Source organism: Zalophus californianus, chromosome 9 (assembly GCF_009762305.2).
Source record: "Zalophus californianus isolate mZalCal1 chromosome 9, mZalCal1.pri.v2, whole genome shotgun sequence".
Taxonomy (NCBI): domain Eukaryota; kingdom Metazoa; phylum Chordata; class Mammalia; order Carnivora; family Otariidae; genus Zalophus; species Zalophus californianus.
In genome coordinates this window covers 60328652-60346276 of record NC_045603.1, presented here as the reverse complement: position 1 = coordinate 60346276, position 17625 = coordinate 60328652, and the positions used below count along the sequence as shown (strand labels likewise).

Below are 17625 nucleotides of genomic sequence, written 5' to 3'. Positions count from 1 at the left end.
ATTTCTTCTTTGTATACTCCACATCCTGATGATTGTAGGATTCTGCATCCCCTTCAGTTTAAATCTATTGAGTGTCTGCCATTTATCAGGCTCTGTAGGAGGTCCTTTATCTCCTGTAATTCCTGTGTTGAACCTGCAGTGCTTGGAGTGGGGTCAGTCCCCTCCCTCAGTCGTGGCGTGTTTGCACCATCACTTCCTGTCAGGTCCCTTTTCTTTTTTTTAAGATTTTATTGACTTATTTGACAGAGAGAGACAGCAAGAGAGGGAACACAAGCAGGGGGAGTGGGAGAGGGAGAAGCAGGCTTCCCGCGGAGCAAGGAGCCCGATGCAGGGCTTGATCCCAGGACCCTGGGATCATGACCTGAGCAGAAGGCAGACGCTTAACCGACTGAGCCACCCAGGCGCCCCTGTCAGGTCCCTTTTCAATGCATTTTCTTTTTTCCTTTCATCTTTATCTCTATTCTCATTTCCCCTCCTCACGGGAGGCACTTGCTTTAGTGTATTTAACAAACGCTCCTCCAATCCATGCTTTATAGGTGTCTATTTATTTTTATTTATAAGAAGATTTTATTTATTTTAGAGAGAGAGCACACAGGGTGGAAGGGCAGAGGGAGAAGGAGAGAGTCTCAAGCAGACTCTGTGCTAGGTGTAGAGCCTGACGCGGGGCTCAATCCCAGAACCCCGAGATCCTGACCTGAGCCGAAACCAAGAGTCAGACGCTTAACTGACTGCGCCACCCAGGCGCCCCTATGTGTGTATTTAGATACACTCATCCATTCAACCAAATACACAGTGCCGACTGTGTCAGGCGCAGTTGCAGTTACACTCATCCATTCAACCAAATGCACAGTGCCGACTCTGTCAGGCGCAGTTGCAGTTATGGGGAATGCAACCAGGAGCAAAATAATAAAAAAGTTCTGCTTTCGTGGAGCTTACATTCTGTTGGAGTGAGACAAATCATGAACAAAGAAATAAGTAAAACAGATAGTACCTTAAATAGTGATAACTGCTATGGAAAAAAAAAAGCAGAGCAGGGGATTAAGGTCTGTTGTGGGTGATCAGGAGCAGACTGCAGTTTTATATGGCGTGATTAAGGAAGGCTTGCTACAAAGGTGCTGTTTCACCAAATGCAGTTAACGGAGCCACCACGTGGCTATCTGGGGTGGAAGTGGTCCATTTATAGGGGACGGCAAGGACAAAGGCCCTCAGGTAGGATCTTGCCTGGTATGTTCGGAGGCCGGAATGGTTAGAGGCCAGTGGCTAGAGAACAATGAATGGGAAGAGGGAGAAACAGAAGGCTGAGATGTAGCTTGGTCAGTGCAAATACTGTAGGACTTTGTAGGCCATTGTAAATGCAGACTTTGGCTTCTACTCTGACTAAAAAAGAGACACCAGTGGAAGGTTTTAAGCAGAGGAATGACATGACATTTTTAGCAGATATATGTGTATCCTTGACAAACATACAGCATTTTGGGGCTGTTCCTAAAATGTGTATAAATGGCATTGTGCTATACCCCTCAGCCTGCTTTTGCTTTTCCTCCGTAACATTGTTTCTGAGATCTACCCATGTTGCTATCTGTAAATCTACTTTATTATTTCCGACTGCTGTTACTTCATTGTGTGCGTATAGCACATTTTACTTACAAATTCATCTAGTAACAGAATGCTGGCATAGCTTCTAACCTCTTGTGACCACAAACAGTCTCCTGATGAACGTGCTCATATGGGTCTCCTTATGGACTAAGGAGAATTTCCTTGGGGTAGGTACCTAGGAGAGGGATTGTGGGGTGGGAGGGTGTGTGTGTTCTTATTCCACTAAGACTGTGCTTCAAGATGGTGGCCTCAGTGACACTCCCACCAGCAGCATGTGATAGTTTGTGTCTTCTCATTGAATTCTCTTATCGATCCAGTAAAGGAAGTAAAGTTCCTTAAGGACAAGGAAACTGAGGTTTAGAGAGATTGAGTAAATTACCTGAGTTTATATAGTTAAGTGAAAGAGCCAGGGCTCAAATCTGAAATTTTTGACATAATGTTCTTTGCTCTTACCACTTTGTACCCAGCACTGCCTCTTCTAGAAATAAGATGAAGCATCTGTAGACAAAGGTAGTATTATAATTATTGTATTTGAGCCTTGTATTTTTCTTTTCTTTTTCGACCTCTATTTTTTTTTTTTAAGTAGGCTCCCTGCCCAAAGCGGGGCTTGAACTCACAACTCCCAGATCAAGAGTTGGAGGCTCTACCCACTGAGCCAGCCAGGACCCCAAGCCTTGCATTTTTCAATGTTTGGTCTAACACTGTCAGTCTAGCACCCCAGAGAGTTTAGCACCAGCATGTATGAGGGTGTCTAATTAGAGTCCTTAGAATTTCAAGGCAGATTGTATGGAATAAAACGGTTTTCATTTTCTCATGAGGGCTAGCTAACAGGTTTGAATTTTAGTGCATGATTTTGAGACTGGACATTTATAAAGATTAATTGCTTTTCAAAGTTTGGGGACTTTGGATCAGATGTTAACATTAAATATTAGGTAGATCATATTATGTGCATACAGTTTGCTAGGCACTGAGCTGAGTACTTCCCAAGCATCATTTCACTTACTCCTCTCAACAACCCCATGAGGTATTTACTTTTACTCCCATTTGTGGAAACTAAAGCACCAAGAGGGGAACTAATTTGTCCAGAGGTTGGTTATGATTTGAACCTGAACAGTCTGTCTGCACAGCCTTTACTCCTAACTACTAAACTGGGCTGCCTTCCTGTGAAGGAAGCTTTTAGAACCTCTTTCCTTTGAATGTAGGACAATTTCTTGTCAGTAGGGGTGGCTTACAGCAGTCACGGGAAGTGAGCGGCTAGGTGGACAAGAATCTTCAGAGGGAGAGGATCTGAAGTTTGAAAATGTTTCCCAGGTGTCTTCATTAGGCCTCCTTCTGTCCCCTGAGGTGAGTGCCTCTGCCTTAGGGCATCCTGCCTAGATTATAGGTTCTGGACATGATGCCTTCGAAAAAGTAGGGATTCTCTAACTGGGTGTGGGTGGTTGGTTGCCTATAACCCAAGGCAGCCCTATATTTTTAAAACAAGTGTCCTCAAAGGCCAACAATTCTTTATCACCTATGTGTGGCTTATACCTGCCATGAATGATCTGCGGTCAAGGTTTTATCACAGTTGGTTTTCCCTCCACACTTTTCATTTTGATTGCCTTCTACAAGGAAGGTAAATACCATTTATATATTTACCTGAGCCAGGCTTATAAAGGTTGCTTGGTTACAAGGTATGTATCTCAAAGTCAAGTAGATAGGCATTCTGGATTATTTCAGGTTACTCTTCTCAGTTTGTACATTTGTTCAATGAATATTTATTGAGCACCTAATTCTCAGAAGGAGGAGACAGGAAGCTGAACTGGAATTTTTTTTTAAGATTTTATTTATTTATTTGAAAGAGAGAGCAAGCAGGGGGAGGGGGAGAGGGAAAGGGAGAGAATCTCAAGCAGATCCCTGCTGAGATCAAGGCTGAGCCGAAATCAGGAGTCGGACACTTAACCTACTGAGCCACCCAGGTGCCCCCTGGAATTTTGATCCGTTAGGATCAATGGCACATGTGGGAAGCCCAGCTGCTGTGAGAGCACATAGGAAGGGCAGCATAAGGATCAGGGGGGCCCTCCTGGGGAGGCAACTTCTGAGCTGGGACTTGAAAGATAAGGAGGGCTTAGCTAAGCGAAGGGGGCCGAGAGGGCATTAGAGGCGAGGAAACAGAGTGAGTGTAGAATCTTACAGCTGGAGCAGGAACTGGGTAGGGGATGAGGCTAGAGGAATAAGCACAGGTCAGATTATGAAGGAAGGAAGCATTATAAAGGAAAGGCAGTGGGGAACCACTGACGTGTTTGAAGCCTGGGGTGAGTGGGGGACACCTCAATTACATTTATAATGTAGAAAGGTTCCATGAATTAAGAATGGACCCTCCTTATCTCTCTCGTGTGCTTGCTAGTAAATTAGAACACTGGAACTGGTGGGTAACAAATAAGGAGTCTTGATGGATTTGTAGATGGAAGGTCTGACCCAAGAACCCAAGGGTTCCTTTTGATAATCTGTAGAGAAGACTTTTCAATTTTGACTTGATTTTTCTGTCTTTAAAAACCCATAACAACATTTCCTAAAATTCTCTCAAAATCAAAGCCTGAGTAGGGAGGAGAGTGGGGGTTGCATGACTTTGTTCTCTCTGTTCTCCACTACTCATTTCCGGGGCATTGCTGTGAATTGCTCATCCAAAGCCTTGCTCCCCATGAGGAGAGGACCATTTGAATAGCAGCAGGGGAGTAGGGGAAGGAGGAACCACACGCCGGGTTCGTTCATTAAGAAAATATATTTGGCATATTGAGACAATGGTTTGAGCGAGTTAAAAATAACTCCTCGTGAAAAATTAATAGGGAGTTATAAGTGAGTGTTTTAATACAAGCTCACAGAGCCGGGCAGATTCTCCAGGTGGCTGGCGGCTGACATCACAGATGGTGCAGGGTGTTTATAGAGCATGGTGTGGCCAGCGAGGAGAGTCGTCTGCAGAAGTGAGCTCACCTTTTCTCCCGGAATCCAGAGAGGGAGGAGACAGAAGGAATTGTTTTGGTTGTGAGCGACTGAGCTGGGTGACTTATTTCTTTTCTCCCTACCCATCACACTCTCGTAACTGTGGACATAAAAATTGTAGTGAATTTTGCCTGGTTGCTTTGGGTGAAGTTTATTGAATGTCAGAAATCATGAAATGGCCTTTCTGGCTCTTCTCCCTTCTTAGTCATGGACCCTGGGTTGGCCGCTGCACCCACTTCTCCTGTGCTTCCTTACCCAACAGCCTGTTCCTCCCATTCTGGCAGGTAGTTATGAAGGACCTGCCCCTTTCTCCCTCTTCTTCTCGTCTCACAGTGCCCCTGTGGGGCTAGGTGGGTAAGGCAAAGGGTTGGACTGTACTTCCTTGGCCATCAGTACAGCTAAATGGATGATGCAGAACGAGGAGGAAGGGGGCCAAGGTGCCATCTGACTTTGGCTAGCTGATTTGGGGGCTAAGGGTGTTAAGACTGGGGGACCAATATTTGTATTTTAAACTCAGATGATATTTAAAAAATGGGTCTGTAATTGCAACGAGGCCCTCTAGGCCGTGAATTAATGTGTCATAACTCACGCCCAAGCACTGCGCAAACATCCCGCGTGTGAATTATTGCACAATAAATTCATGCCCTGTTGTGTCTTACAGCTTAATTAGTACATGAAGCTACATGAGTTAGACGAACCCAAATGGGATTATGTCATGTGGTGCGTAAAAAAGCAGAATGTTGGGAGGTATTTGGCACTTTTTCTGGGGGGAAAGCAGAGGTGATTTTTTCTGTAATGTCCTTTGGTGTCTGTTCCTGTGATATTTGGGCTGCAACAGGTGACATATGACTCTTGAGCTTTGGTTGGTTGGTTGAATATGGGTTCAGTAAATATTTATTGTTTACTGTATCTTAGGCATCACGGAGGGAGAGCACACATAAGACGAAATACGAAGCAGCAGCTTTGAAGCCTGAGCACCCGAACTCGGCAGACCCAACCCAACTCGGCTTAGCTCAGCCTCACTGAACCCAGTCGGAGACTCTGTGCTCCCTGGGCTTGCTACAGCGCTCTGATCCTAGAATCCTCTTCGATTCTAGTGCCAGGCACTTTGCAGATTTGGTAAAAAGTTAGTACGTAGACATACACTGGAGCAATACGTGGCTAAGATTTCCCCTGCCAGAAGCCTGAGCACTCTGGATGTAGTGGTCCTGGGTGTGGGCAACACAGTGGGTGCAGGTGTGTATGTCCTGGCTGGCGAGGTGGCCAGTGATAAAGCAGGACCGTCCATTGTGATCTGCTTTTTGGTAGCTGCCCTGTCTTCTGTGTTGGCTGCTCTGTGCTATGCAGAGTTTAGTGCCCGGGTCCCCCAGTCTGCTTCTGTGTATCTCTACAACTATGTCACTGTAGGTGAACTCTGGGCTTTCATCAATGGCTGGAACCTCATCCTCTCCTATGTTACTGGTACGGCCAGTATGGCCCGGGCCTGGAGCTTAGCTTTTGACAACCTGATTGGGAACCAGATCTCTCGGACCTTGCATGAGAACGTCTCACTCTATGTTCCCTGTGTCCTTACAGAATATCCAGACTTCTTTGCTGTGGGCCTGGTGGTGTTGCTCACTGGATTGCTGGCTCTGAGGGCCAGTGAGTTTGTCCCAGTTACTACAGTGTTCACAGTGGTGAACCTTTTGGTTCTTGGTTTTGTCATCATCTCTGGCTTCATTAAGGGGAACCTGCACAACTGGAAGCTCACAGAAGAGGACTACGTAATGACCATGTTTAGACTCAATGACACTTCTGGCTTGGGCCCTCTGGGCTCTGGAGGATTTGTGCCTTTTGGCTTCAAGGGAATTCTCCATGGAACAGCTACCTGTTTCTATGCATTTACTGGTTTTGACAGCATTATTGTCGCTGCTGTCGAAGCCCAGAATCTAAAGTGTTCTGTCCCCATGGGCATTGTGATTTCAGTGCTCATCTACGCTCATGATGCCTTACTACCTGCTTCGACCTGGGATCCCCCTGCCTGAGGCATTTCTCCACATTGGCTGGGACCCTGCCTGCTATGTTGTGGCTATTGGAGCCCTCTGTGCTCTTTCTACCGGCATCTTGGACTCTATGTTCCTCATTTGTTGGATGATCTATGTGCTGGCAGACGATGGCCTCCTGTTCGGTGTCCTTGCCAGGACGTACACCAGAACAGGCATCCCAGTCGTGGCCACTGTGGTCTCGGGCATTATTGCAGCTTCCGTGACATTCCTCTTTGGACTCACTGATCTTGTGGACCTCATGTTGATTGGGACCCTGCTTACTTACTCCCTGGTGGCTATTTGTGTTCTCGTTGTCAGGTATCAGCCTGAAATGAAGGATGAAGACAATGCAACAGGGGCTCACCAGGAGAGGGGACCTGTGGCGGAGAAGCTGTCCCCGTGGGGACTCTTTTGTCCGGGCAGCCCCGCCCCCACTGCACTCTCTGGCTGGGTTGTCTCTGTTTGCGCCTCACCGCTTGCTCTGCTGCTGACTCTTCTCTGCCTGGTGCTGGCCCAGTGGCCAGGTCTGCTGCTTTCTGGAGACCCAGTGTTGGTTACAGTGGTTGTGTTGCTCCTGGTGCTCATCACTGGGATCACTGGGGTCATCTGTAGACAGCCACAGAGCTCCACTCCCCTTTACTTTAAGGTCCCTGCTCTGCCTCTCCTCCCACTCCTGAGCATCTTTGTGAATGTTTACCTTATGATGCAGATGGCAGCTGGCACCTGGGCCCGATTTGGTGTCTGGATGCTGATTGGGTTGGCTATCTACTTTGGCTATGGGATCCAGCATACGTGGAGGATTAAACCCACTTTAGTCAGGGCACAAACTGAGGACCTTGAACTGAGTAGTGCCAGTTCGATTTGACATCATCACACCTAAATGCTGTCTAGTGTCCCTGGACTATGGTGGAGAGTTCTCTTGAGCACACAGAAAGCTAGGCCTCCCATGGAGGTTTGGTAGGGAAACACTAATAGAGCTCTGTGTTTATTGTGGAGTGAAGGGTGTGTTTTTGCTCTTTCTCATCTTTTTTTTTTTTAATTCAATTGTGTCTGCTTACTGGCTTTAAAAACTATTATTAAACGAAACTAGAAAGAATGTTTCTGTTTTCTTTGGGTAAATACCCAATAGTGGAATTACTGGATCATATGGTAATTCTATTTTTAATTTTTTGAGGAACCTCCATAGTGGCTCCATAGTGACTGCACCAACAACCACCAACATTGCATGATGGTTCCTTTTTCTCCTCATCCTCACCAATACTTGTTATTTCTTGTCTTTTTAATTTTAACCATTCTGACAGGTGTAAAGCAATAACTCACTGTAGTCTTAAATTGCATTTCCCTGATGCTGAACGATGCTGAACATCTTTTCATGTGTCTGTTTGCCATCTGTATGTCTTCTTTGGAAAAATGTCTTTTCAGGTCCTCTGCCCATTTTTAAATTGGTTTGTTTTTGGTGTTGAGTTGTGTAAATTCTTTATGTATTTTGGATATTAACCCCTTTTTGGATATATCATTTGCAAATATCTTCTCCCATTCAGTAGGTTGCCTTTTTGCTCTGTTGATGGTTTCCTTTGCCATGCAAAAGCTTTTCACTTTCACTAACTTGAAAAGATGTATGCACCCCTATGTTTATTGCAGCATTATTGACAATAGTTGGGATATGGAAGCAACCCAAGTGTCCATCAATAGATGAATGGATGAAGAAGATGTGGTATATATACATAATGGAATATTACTCAGCCATAAAAAAGAATGAAATCTTGCCGCTTGTAACAACATGGATGGACTTAGAGGATATAATGCTAAGTGATGTAAGTCAGTCAGAGAAAGGCAAATACCATATGATTTCTACTCATATGTGGAATTTAAGAAGCAGAACAAATGAATAAACCAAAAAAAGAGACAAACAAACAAAAAAATGCCTAGACTCTTAAATACAAGGAACAAACTGGTGGTTACCAAAGGTGAGGTGGGTGGGAGGAAGGGTGAAATACATAAAGGGAATTAAGAGTACACTTATCTTGATGAGCACTGAGAAATGTATAGAATTGTTGAATCATTATATTGTACACCTGAAACAAATATAACACTGTATGTTAATTATACTTCACTAAAAAAATAAACTAGAAACAGATGAAAAAAAATAGCTGAAATATGGTCCCTGCCATTTAGGAACTTATATATATATATATATTTTTAAGGAGCTTATATTCTGTTTTTTTTTTTTTTTAGATTTTAAGTAATCTTTACACCCAACGTGGGGCTCGAACTCACAAGATGGAATGTCACATGCTCTACCAACTGAGCCAGTCAGGCAACTCTAGGAGCTTATATTCCACTACAGTGGGTAAAGCATATAGCTGTCACACAAAGTAGAAAGTGTTGTCATAAGAAATATACAAATAAAATGTCTTGGAAATTCAGAGTGGAGGATGATCATTTGTGGCTGGCACAGTGGTGAGGGTTGAGTGGTGAAATCAGAGAAGACTTTGTTAAGGAATGACATTTGAGTTGGCTCTCTTCAGGGACAGATAGGGTTTTGCCACAAGTGGGCGGCAGGGAGAGATTGTCGGCGGAGAGAATGACACTAGGAACAGGACAGGAGAACAAAGCAGTGTTCAGAGCCCACTGCGGCTTGGCTGTATGAGGGGCAACAGGACATGCACAGGTGGATTGGAGCCAGAGCTTCCCTCTGAGCACAAAGCACTTTGGCTTTGAGCCCACCACCCATGCTGAAAATCCCTGGGGTTGGTTCTTCTACTTGGTGATATCTGTATTCCTGGACTTTAAAGTTTCCTCTACTATTGTCGGCTTTGGTCCACCTGCTCAGAAAGTGCATAGCTGAGAGCCAGGTGTCCTGGGTTTCAGTCTTGTTTCCGCCACTAACTCGCAATGTGACCTTGAGCAAATCACTCTGCTTATTTATCTGTAATGTGAGAGGTCAGGACTGATCATTTCTCAAGTTCCGTTTCGTCAAAAAATTTAAGAATTCCCTCTGTTTTTTTGTCCTGTTATTTTCCCAACTAGGTCTCTCTACTGCACGAAATTTGAACCTGCATCCTGTCCACTTTTCACTATAACCCATTGTTGGGGCTGTAGAGGTACAATAAATAACATTGCATTTCCCCCCTCCTATGTTTGGAACCAACTGATAATCAAGACATAGATGGATGGTTAAACCGTCCGCTTTAGAGCTGCAGCCTAATTGATTTGGGAATACCAAGTCACTAAATTAGAAAGACTTATTCCTCATCACAAGTAGTGCTGAGCAGCCCCTGCCTCTTACCACAGGAAAGAGCCTGCTTTTATTAGATTTTCTCATGTATGAGCAGGTTGAATGCATGTGTCCTGTGGGCAGGTTCGTTCTGGATAAAAAAAGGAAACCAGCAAAGAACTGGAAGAGGGTGAGCTGGGCATGCTCAGTGCTGTTTCTTCAACTCACTAATCCAAGTCACAGTGGGCGGGGGGTTGGGGGGTGGGGAGGTGGAGAGAAGCCAGGACTAGTACTCTCCTCAGTGGTGCTCAAACTTCAGGCGGTGTCACCTCACCTGGAGGGCTTGTGAAAACAGCTTGCTGGTCCCCACTCCAGCATTTGGAATTCAGCTGGTCTGGGTGGGGCCCAGGAACTTCTAACAAGTTCCCAGGTGATGCTAATGCTGCTGGTCCCGGGACCACACTTTGAAAACCAAAGCTCCAGCTGAAGCCCTTCAGTGTACACTTTAAATATCTTATAATTTTATATGTCACTTATACTTCCTGACTAAAGCTGAAATAAAAAAAAATAAAATGCTACAGTTTATTTGTTTTGTTCCCTAGGTTGTAGATCATAGGTAAGGAGTGTATCTTGTTCACTTCCCCAGAGCATCCAGCTGGGGACCAGGCACAAAATTAACTTTTAATGAGTTCATGTTAAATTGAATTGAGCCTTACACAGGACTTTTGTACCAAAAGTTCTCCTTCCTTTCAGGCTAGTACTGTGCTACTCCTTTCAAGCTATCTTCTAGGAAAATCTCTTAGACCAACAGCATTTCTGTCCATCTAGAACTCTATCTGGAACTGCATCAAGATCTGTAGCTTCTAGAACTGTATCTAACAGCATCTAGAACTGTACCCAGGCACTTCTGCTTTTGCCTTTGTTTGGCTATGCCTGAGTTCTGGTGACTCTCCTAACCTGTCTGTTCCGTCACAGTGGAATCTTGCTCAGGGCAAGGGGGAGGTCCTTCTCTCCTTCCTCTAGACCCAGCAGTAAGAACAGTGTTGTTCATTCAAAGAGCAGCAGGGAAAATACAGCCCCGGGGCAGGAGAATGCCTGAAACGACCTCCCCTGGTCCGCTCCATCTATTCCCATGGGATTTGGGGGAGGGGCAGGAAGTAGCAAAATTGATAGAAGGCCCAACCCATTCTACCTGACTCCATGGAATCCCTAAGTCTAGACTGGCTCCAGCGTGGGCACAACAGGCATATTTCTTGAAGCAGAGTTCTATGCTCTGGCATAGAAGGGCCAGTGTTTTTCTATTGTATTTACGTATGGGGCCTGCCCTGGGAGGGAGGGATAGGAAGCTACTTTATTATTTGCGGAATTTCTCATATTCGCAAGAGGGAGCAGGTGACTCCGGGGGAGCCCGCTAGAGACAGGCTTACCTGAATACTTACCAGCTCCTTTAGATGCTGTTTTGAGAGACTGGTGCAAAAACCTTGGGAGAGCATCTAAGATTCTTTGGAGAGAGAGTTTACACCCATATGGGGAGAAAAATGGACTGAAATAGGAGGAATTAGGAACTGGATAGGGAAGGAGGCATCATTCCTTTGGAAGGGAAGGTCTGAGCAGAAACTGAGAGAGAGGTGTTGGTCAAGAGACACTTTCTGGAGAAGGTTGCCTATGGAGCAGTTTGGGAAATAAAAGAGGAATAGGTGAGTTGGAAAAGAAATGGGACAGTAATTCTAGGGTACACGGACCTTAAAGAGTCATGAAAGAATGAGGCTGTTGTGAGGGATGTGTTTTTTCACATTTGAAGGGAATTTATGAGCCAGGTTTGTATTGTGTATTGTGCCATGGAGTGAGACTCCTGAATCAGGAAGGGATGAGGTATGATTCTCATTGCCATCTGGAGGATAGACAGACAGAAGGATGTGGATAGACAGACTTCCTGGGAGACAGTTATAGAAACTACTACAGTCATCTAGAGCCTTGCTTCTCAAAGTATGGTCCATGGACCACCAGCATGATTGTTACCCGAGAGTTTGTTAAAAATGCAGAATCTTAGGCCCCAACCCAGACCTACTGAACCAGAATCTGCATTTTAATAAGCTCCCAGGTGATTTGTATGCTCTTTCAGGGAGGGGCCTATGCTGGGGAAATTGAATTTGGGGAAGAGGGAGAAGTGTGGGCCCTGACCCCCCCCTATTGTCTCCAGGCCTCCCACACCAGTCGCCATGCAGGGTTTGGCATGCTGCCCACTTTGGGAAAATGCCTGCCATGCCCACGCTGGAGTCTGCCTGGTCCTCAGGGGCTCCCCTGGGGCGAGCATTGCGTGGGTTGGGACTGTTGCCGATTTTGTTTCCCCTATTTCATATGATGGACTGAGAGGGACTGGGGAGGTCATATTAGTCATGCCCCGCCTCAGGGTTGTACTGTCCCTTAATCAAATGAGTGATAATTTGGTGATACTAATTGAGAAGGCTGTGGGGGTTGGAGGGATTGAAATAGGAGTTCTCAATTGTCGTGGAAATTAGGATATTTTCATGATATTTTTATCTCTCAAAGATATTTTCATCTTTCAAAAGCTTTAAGGAGAGACCAGATGACTGGATAAGGGGTTATACCCTGGTAGGGACCAAACAAATACATTTAAAGGATCTTTTGATGATTTTTAATGGGTTAATAACAAAATAAATGAGACCTATAATTCTAGAGACCTGGGGTAATAGGAAATGCAACAATTTTACCAGGTGGGCATTGAGAACTTTCTTAAGCTTTTGAGGATTTGTGTGCCTCACCCCCAATCAGAATGAATGATAAGGAGGGGCCAATATTGAAGGAAAACAGATTGAAATTGAACATAAGGAAGAATTTTCTGAGATTAGAGGGTGACCAGGGGAGATGGGAGGGTGCAGGCTCTCTGACCATGAACATGGCTATCTCACTTGGGTTTGGAGTGCTTCAGATGGGCTTCTGCCCCAAAATCAGGGAAATACACAAAATGAACTCGCAAAATCTTTTTTATCCCAAGAATTCTCTAGTCAACTCCTTAAATGAGAGGCTGGGGTGTATGTGTGGTATATGTCAGGCGGTGAGGCATGGGGATGATGAATGACAGAAAGAAAAAACAATCTTATTACAGCAGTGAAATCTAAAAATTTTAAAACAGGGTTTGGATTTAGGAGAATAAGTTGCATTTTAGGACTCAGATGAGAGTTTTAGGTTACCGTGTCCTTCTACTCCATGTATTTATCTTGTCTCATTGATGACATTGTAAAAACTCCTAAGGGAAAAGAACATCTCTTTTATGTATTACTTCTTTATATCTCCAATGCCTCCCCCAAATGATCAAGATAACAGTAACTCCATTTGTTGAGTCCTATGCCCTATACTTTGTTCTAAACACTTTCCATTATCACCTATTTAATACAGAAGCTCTATGAGGTGAGTATTGTTATCCTCATTTTACAAAAGTTGAATCTAAGGCTCAGAGAGGTGAAGTCATTTGTGCAAAGTGAGTAGTGAAGCTAGGATTTGTACCAAGTTTGAGCAAAACTCGTGCTGCTCACTCCTGAGCTATAGTCTGTATGGAGTAGTGGCTCAGTAAGGGATAGATGATCATTGAAACTTGGTGGCATAGAGGTAACTGAAAGACAGTGGATAATTCCAAATAGTGAATAATGAAAAAACAATTTCTATTTGTTTTATGGAATGTAGTCAGAGACACACTTAGTGACACATGCAAGCTTATACTCAGACATTCTCTCATTCACCTTCATTGTGCCCCACCCTGTAGTCAGGAGCTTGGGAAGGGGGAGAGGCTGGGTATATTATGTTCATAAAGCAACTCATTGAAAGTCATGCGTGTGTGCATACTATATGGACATAAGTGTTTGAATTCGAGTGGAAATATGCACTGAGGAGTGGGGTACGTTTATCTCGGTAGGTCTATAAACATGAACATATTTGGGTATGGTGTGTGTGTGTGTGTGTGTGTGTGTGTGTGTGTGTGTGTGTGTGTGTGTGTGTGTGTGTGTACACAAATCCTGAAGGAGTTAAACCAGCTATAAGGAACTGGCTGCCTTCCACCCCTGGCCCTGGTTGATGTGTTTGTACCAAACCCTGATATTTATTTTTCATCACCTCTCAAGGGAACCTCAATGAGTTTTCTTTCTGGGAAGTTTATGGCTAAGATGCTGGGCTGCTTTGGGGCCCCTATAAATCTGCTATAATCAGAGGAGGTTTGCAGAGAAAGAGAAACAGCAACCACAAGGCAATCCCCTCCTGTCTTTTACTTTCTAGCCTAATACACAGCCGCCCTTGTATGTACACCACCCACGTAACCACCTCCCCTCTCCTAGAACCCCCTGATGGAAGGTACTGAGAGAAGTCATTTTATTTACTTCTTTGCTTTCAAGTGGGACTCTCTATTTGAGCCATCCCAGGAAGAGGAGAATTAAAAATTATACCAATTAAGGAATCTAGAGTTGAGATTGTGAGAAACTAGTCATTTGTGAAACTAATTTCATAGAAAGCAATGAGCTTTGACAGGAGCAGGGATGGTAAGAGGAGCTGAATGTGTCTGTTTACTTCCTTAGAAAACCTGAAGCAGAGCTCCTGGAAGCAGGAGGCGGGACGACCTGCACATGGTCTGAAGGCAAACACAGCCCAGGAACTCCCCTCCTCCGCTTGCCAATGCTGGTAGTTGGGAGATATTTTTAATGAGGGATTTTTATGACAAACTTTACATTTGACATTTAACAGCATCTCTTGTCCAGAAAAGGAGGAAATACAGATATTTATTGACATATGGTGTCAGAAGATCAAGAAAAATTGACTATGGAGGAAGGAGGAGGGGTTTCTTCCTTTCTCCAGGTATGCAAATTAGCTCACTTAATTTGTGTAGCATATGCTCTTCTGTGCTTTGTGCTTTTCTCAGTAATGAGATTAAGAAATCATTTTGTTGTTAATAAAGAACTCAGTGGGGGGAGAGAGGAGATGAGACATATAGATGGAGGCATCATGGGTACCCTGTCCCACTTGAACCGTATACCCCTTAAATAAGAGATGCAAGAGAAGTGGGGATAAATGGAACCTGAGCCGGGACCCAGGTCCTGGCTTCTGTCTTCCCTGGTCAAAGTCTCCAACTTCTGCAGTTTTATCTTGAATTTCACTGGTCCTTGCAGTTCACTCTCTAATGATGATCAGAAGTTCAGTATCAAATAATGCCCAAAGTCAAGAAATCCTTCCCTTAGCTATGTCCTTGGAATTCCATCCCCCAATCTCTGACTACTGAAATCCTACACAGTCATCATGGTCCAGTTTAAATATTACCTCCTGCCCAAGCCTTCCTGGATAATCTGTATCAGAAGCAATTTATTTCCTTTGCCTTCCTCTACTCCTTTGTGTCAGTCTTACCATAGCTGTCTTTCTGCACACTGTCTTCATTTGTAGTTACCCTGTGTCTTCTCTTTCTCCCTCACTCAACTCTAAGCTTTTGGAGTGGGGAGACTGTGCCCTGCATAGTTTCATATTCTCTCCACTGTGCTTAACACAGAGCTAAAGAATTGTTAAATAACTTTCATGTAAGGTATACAGTTGTAGGGGAAGAGGCCATGGGTAGAGATATAGAAGTAGGGGCATTATGAGTATTGCTTAAGGATATTATTGTTAATAAAGGTCTGGACATGATACTTTCAGGTATGGATCATATTATTAGGAAATGTTGATTCCCACCAGTAGATTTATTCCCATATAGTTTATTTATTTATAATTCATTCTTTCCCTCATTCAAATCTAGAGCTTTTCCTAGTGGGAAATAGATATTAAGCAAGAAAACAAGTGTTCAAATAATTACGGAGTTGGATAAACACCCAAAGGAAATGAACAGGATCTTGTGATAAAGAATAACAGGGTATTTTCTTTAGATAGGGAGGTTAGGAAAGGCCTTTATGGTCACTGTAATACATTTACCCTATTATTATTATGAGTTAATTCAATTTATAACCTGAAGCGCAATAATAATAAAATCAATAACACAATGAGAATAGCAGCCTTCCCACCAGGGGGCGTTTTTGTCAACCCAACCTTAGGTTTGGTTCCTTCTTTGGTCCAACTTCCCAACCTCCCAACTGACTTGGGAAGAGGGGAAGTCAAGGCCCTCCCCTTGCCTCAGGATGGACCCTGCCCCCTCTTCTCTAGCCTAGGAGTCGGCAAGCAAAACAGGTGTTAAGAGCTTTGATCTTGTTAGAGACTTGGAGACAGATCAAGGTAGAGGCCTCTGAAATAATGCCCCAGGATGTGAGAAGCTGGGGAAGAGATGGAGACAGAAGTACACAAAGAAAGAGGCAAATTGCTGTCACAGAGACTCCCTTTTACCTCCCACCTCAGTCTCAGTGGGTTCTGGGCTCTGTCCTTCTTGGGGGAGCTGGTCAGGGCTTTTGGATTTTGGGGAGGGGCAAGATATCCCTGAGTGACTTTCGAGACCCACCCTGGTCACTCCGGGATCCGTGCTCCAAGGCTGAAGACAACCAAGGCTGTGAGGAGCATGTGGTCTACCAATCTCCCAGCAGCCTCAGCTAGTTCTTTCATTACCAGGGTCTTCCTTTTTCTACTTTCCTGCCCCCTCCTCTGGCACAAGTTGGTAGCATTAGTTTTTGGTTCTTGTAGAGGAGTGGTCACATTAAGAAACGCTTGGGAGTGGGTAAAGAGAATCTGAGACTGGTACTGGTCCTGGAACTTTTACAACCACGAATCCTTTCCTGAGCCCTGCTTCCTGTTAGAATAACACATTTTGGTTGCTAGCTCAAGAGTAATGGTTCCCCTTCTCACAGAGGCCCTGACCTCCTTGGTCATGCTGAGGGATACCTCAGACTGTTGAGAGGTCTTACTTAGGTTACCATAAGTTCCTCTGATTGAAGTTGTAGCCCTCACCTCTCTTCACCCCTTGCCCACCCCATTGGGACAAGCTTCTGTGCAAGTGGTGTCCTGCACAAGGGAAAACGCTGTACTTCTCCTTCAAGAGGAACCCCACCTCTCTGCTCCATAATCCAGAATTTTACCTAGAGGACTCACACTGCTTTGTTTTGAAGAGATGCTTGTTAGAGAAGGAAGAACTGTACTTTGTTTGAGCTGCCTAGGGCATACACAAGACACACTTCTCATCATCGGAGATGGACAGGCACTTCCGAATAGTGGTACCTACGGAGCCCTTGAAGTCAAACAGCCAAGTTCTTGTCCAGGTGGGCCACTTGCTGTGCCTGAAACGGGAGGCATATCTTCCAACATCTGCATTAGGGCTGGCACCTGAGATGAGCTCAAGTGGGTTTTAGATCTGGCCAGGGACTTCATGCTATGGGTGCAGGGAAGTGAGGTAGGATAGAATGAACACTGCTTGGAAGAGGAAATGGAAGAGCGAGGTCTGAATATACATGGAGGCAGGGGAATGGTGAAGCTGACTCCTGAACCCAGGGAGCCCAGATTTATAGCCAGGGCAGAGTTCATAATCCCCGAGCTGTGCTAATACTCTAGTTCCTAGCTGAAGGTCCTTTCTGGAGTCTCTCCCTCAGTGGGCAGCAGCATTATTGGCTCCATTCTGAGGCACACAGGATGGGGCATGTAGCTCAGGGCAGGCCAGGGCAGATTCTGGTGCCAGAGCTGACATTAATGTGGGTGAATATGGGCAGATTTTCCCAAGGAGCTTTGTTCAAAAGATGGAGGATGAGGGATGGCAGATAGAGGAAGGACGAGGGTCCAATTATCCTCTCTGGGTTCACTGGATTAGGGGATGGGAGAGAAGGAGAGACTTCAGTTAGAATCACGGTCTCT

At 44.7% G+C, this 17625-nt stretch overlaps 1 protein-coding gene across 1 annotated transcript in view; it reads left to right on the top strand.

Annotated features, from left to right (window-relative positions):
- LOC113922350 (cationic amino acid transporter 3-like) overlaps window positions 1-7461 on the top strand; it is a 44860-nt gene extending 37399 nt beyond the window's left edge. The window contains 2 exon segments of the mRNA XM_035729315.1: window positions 6148-6544; window positions 6546-7461. Coding sequence (XP_035585208.1) covers window positions 6148-6544; window positions 6546-7461 — 1313 coding nt within the window.
- Window positions 7462-17625: the final 10164 nt, after the last annotated feature.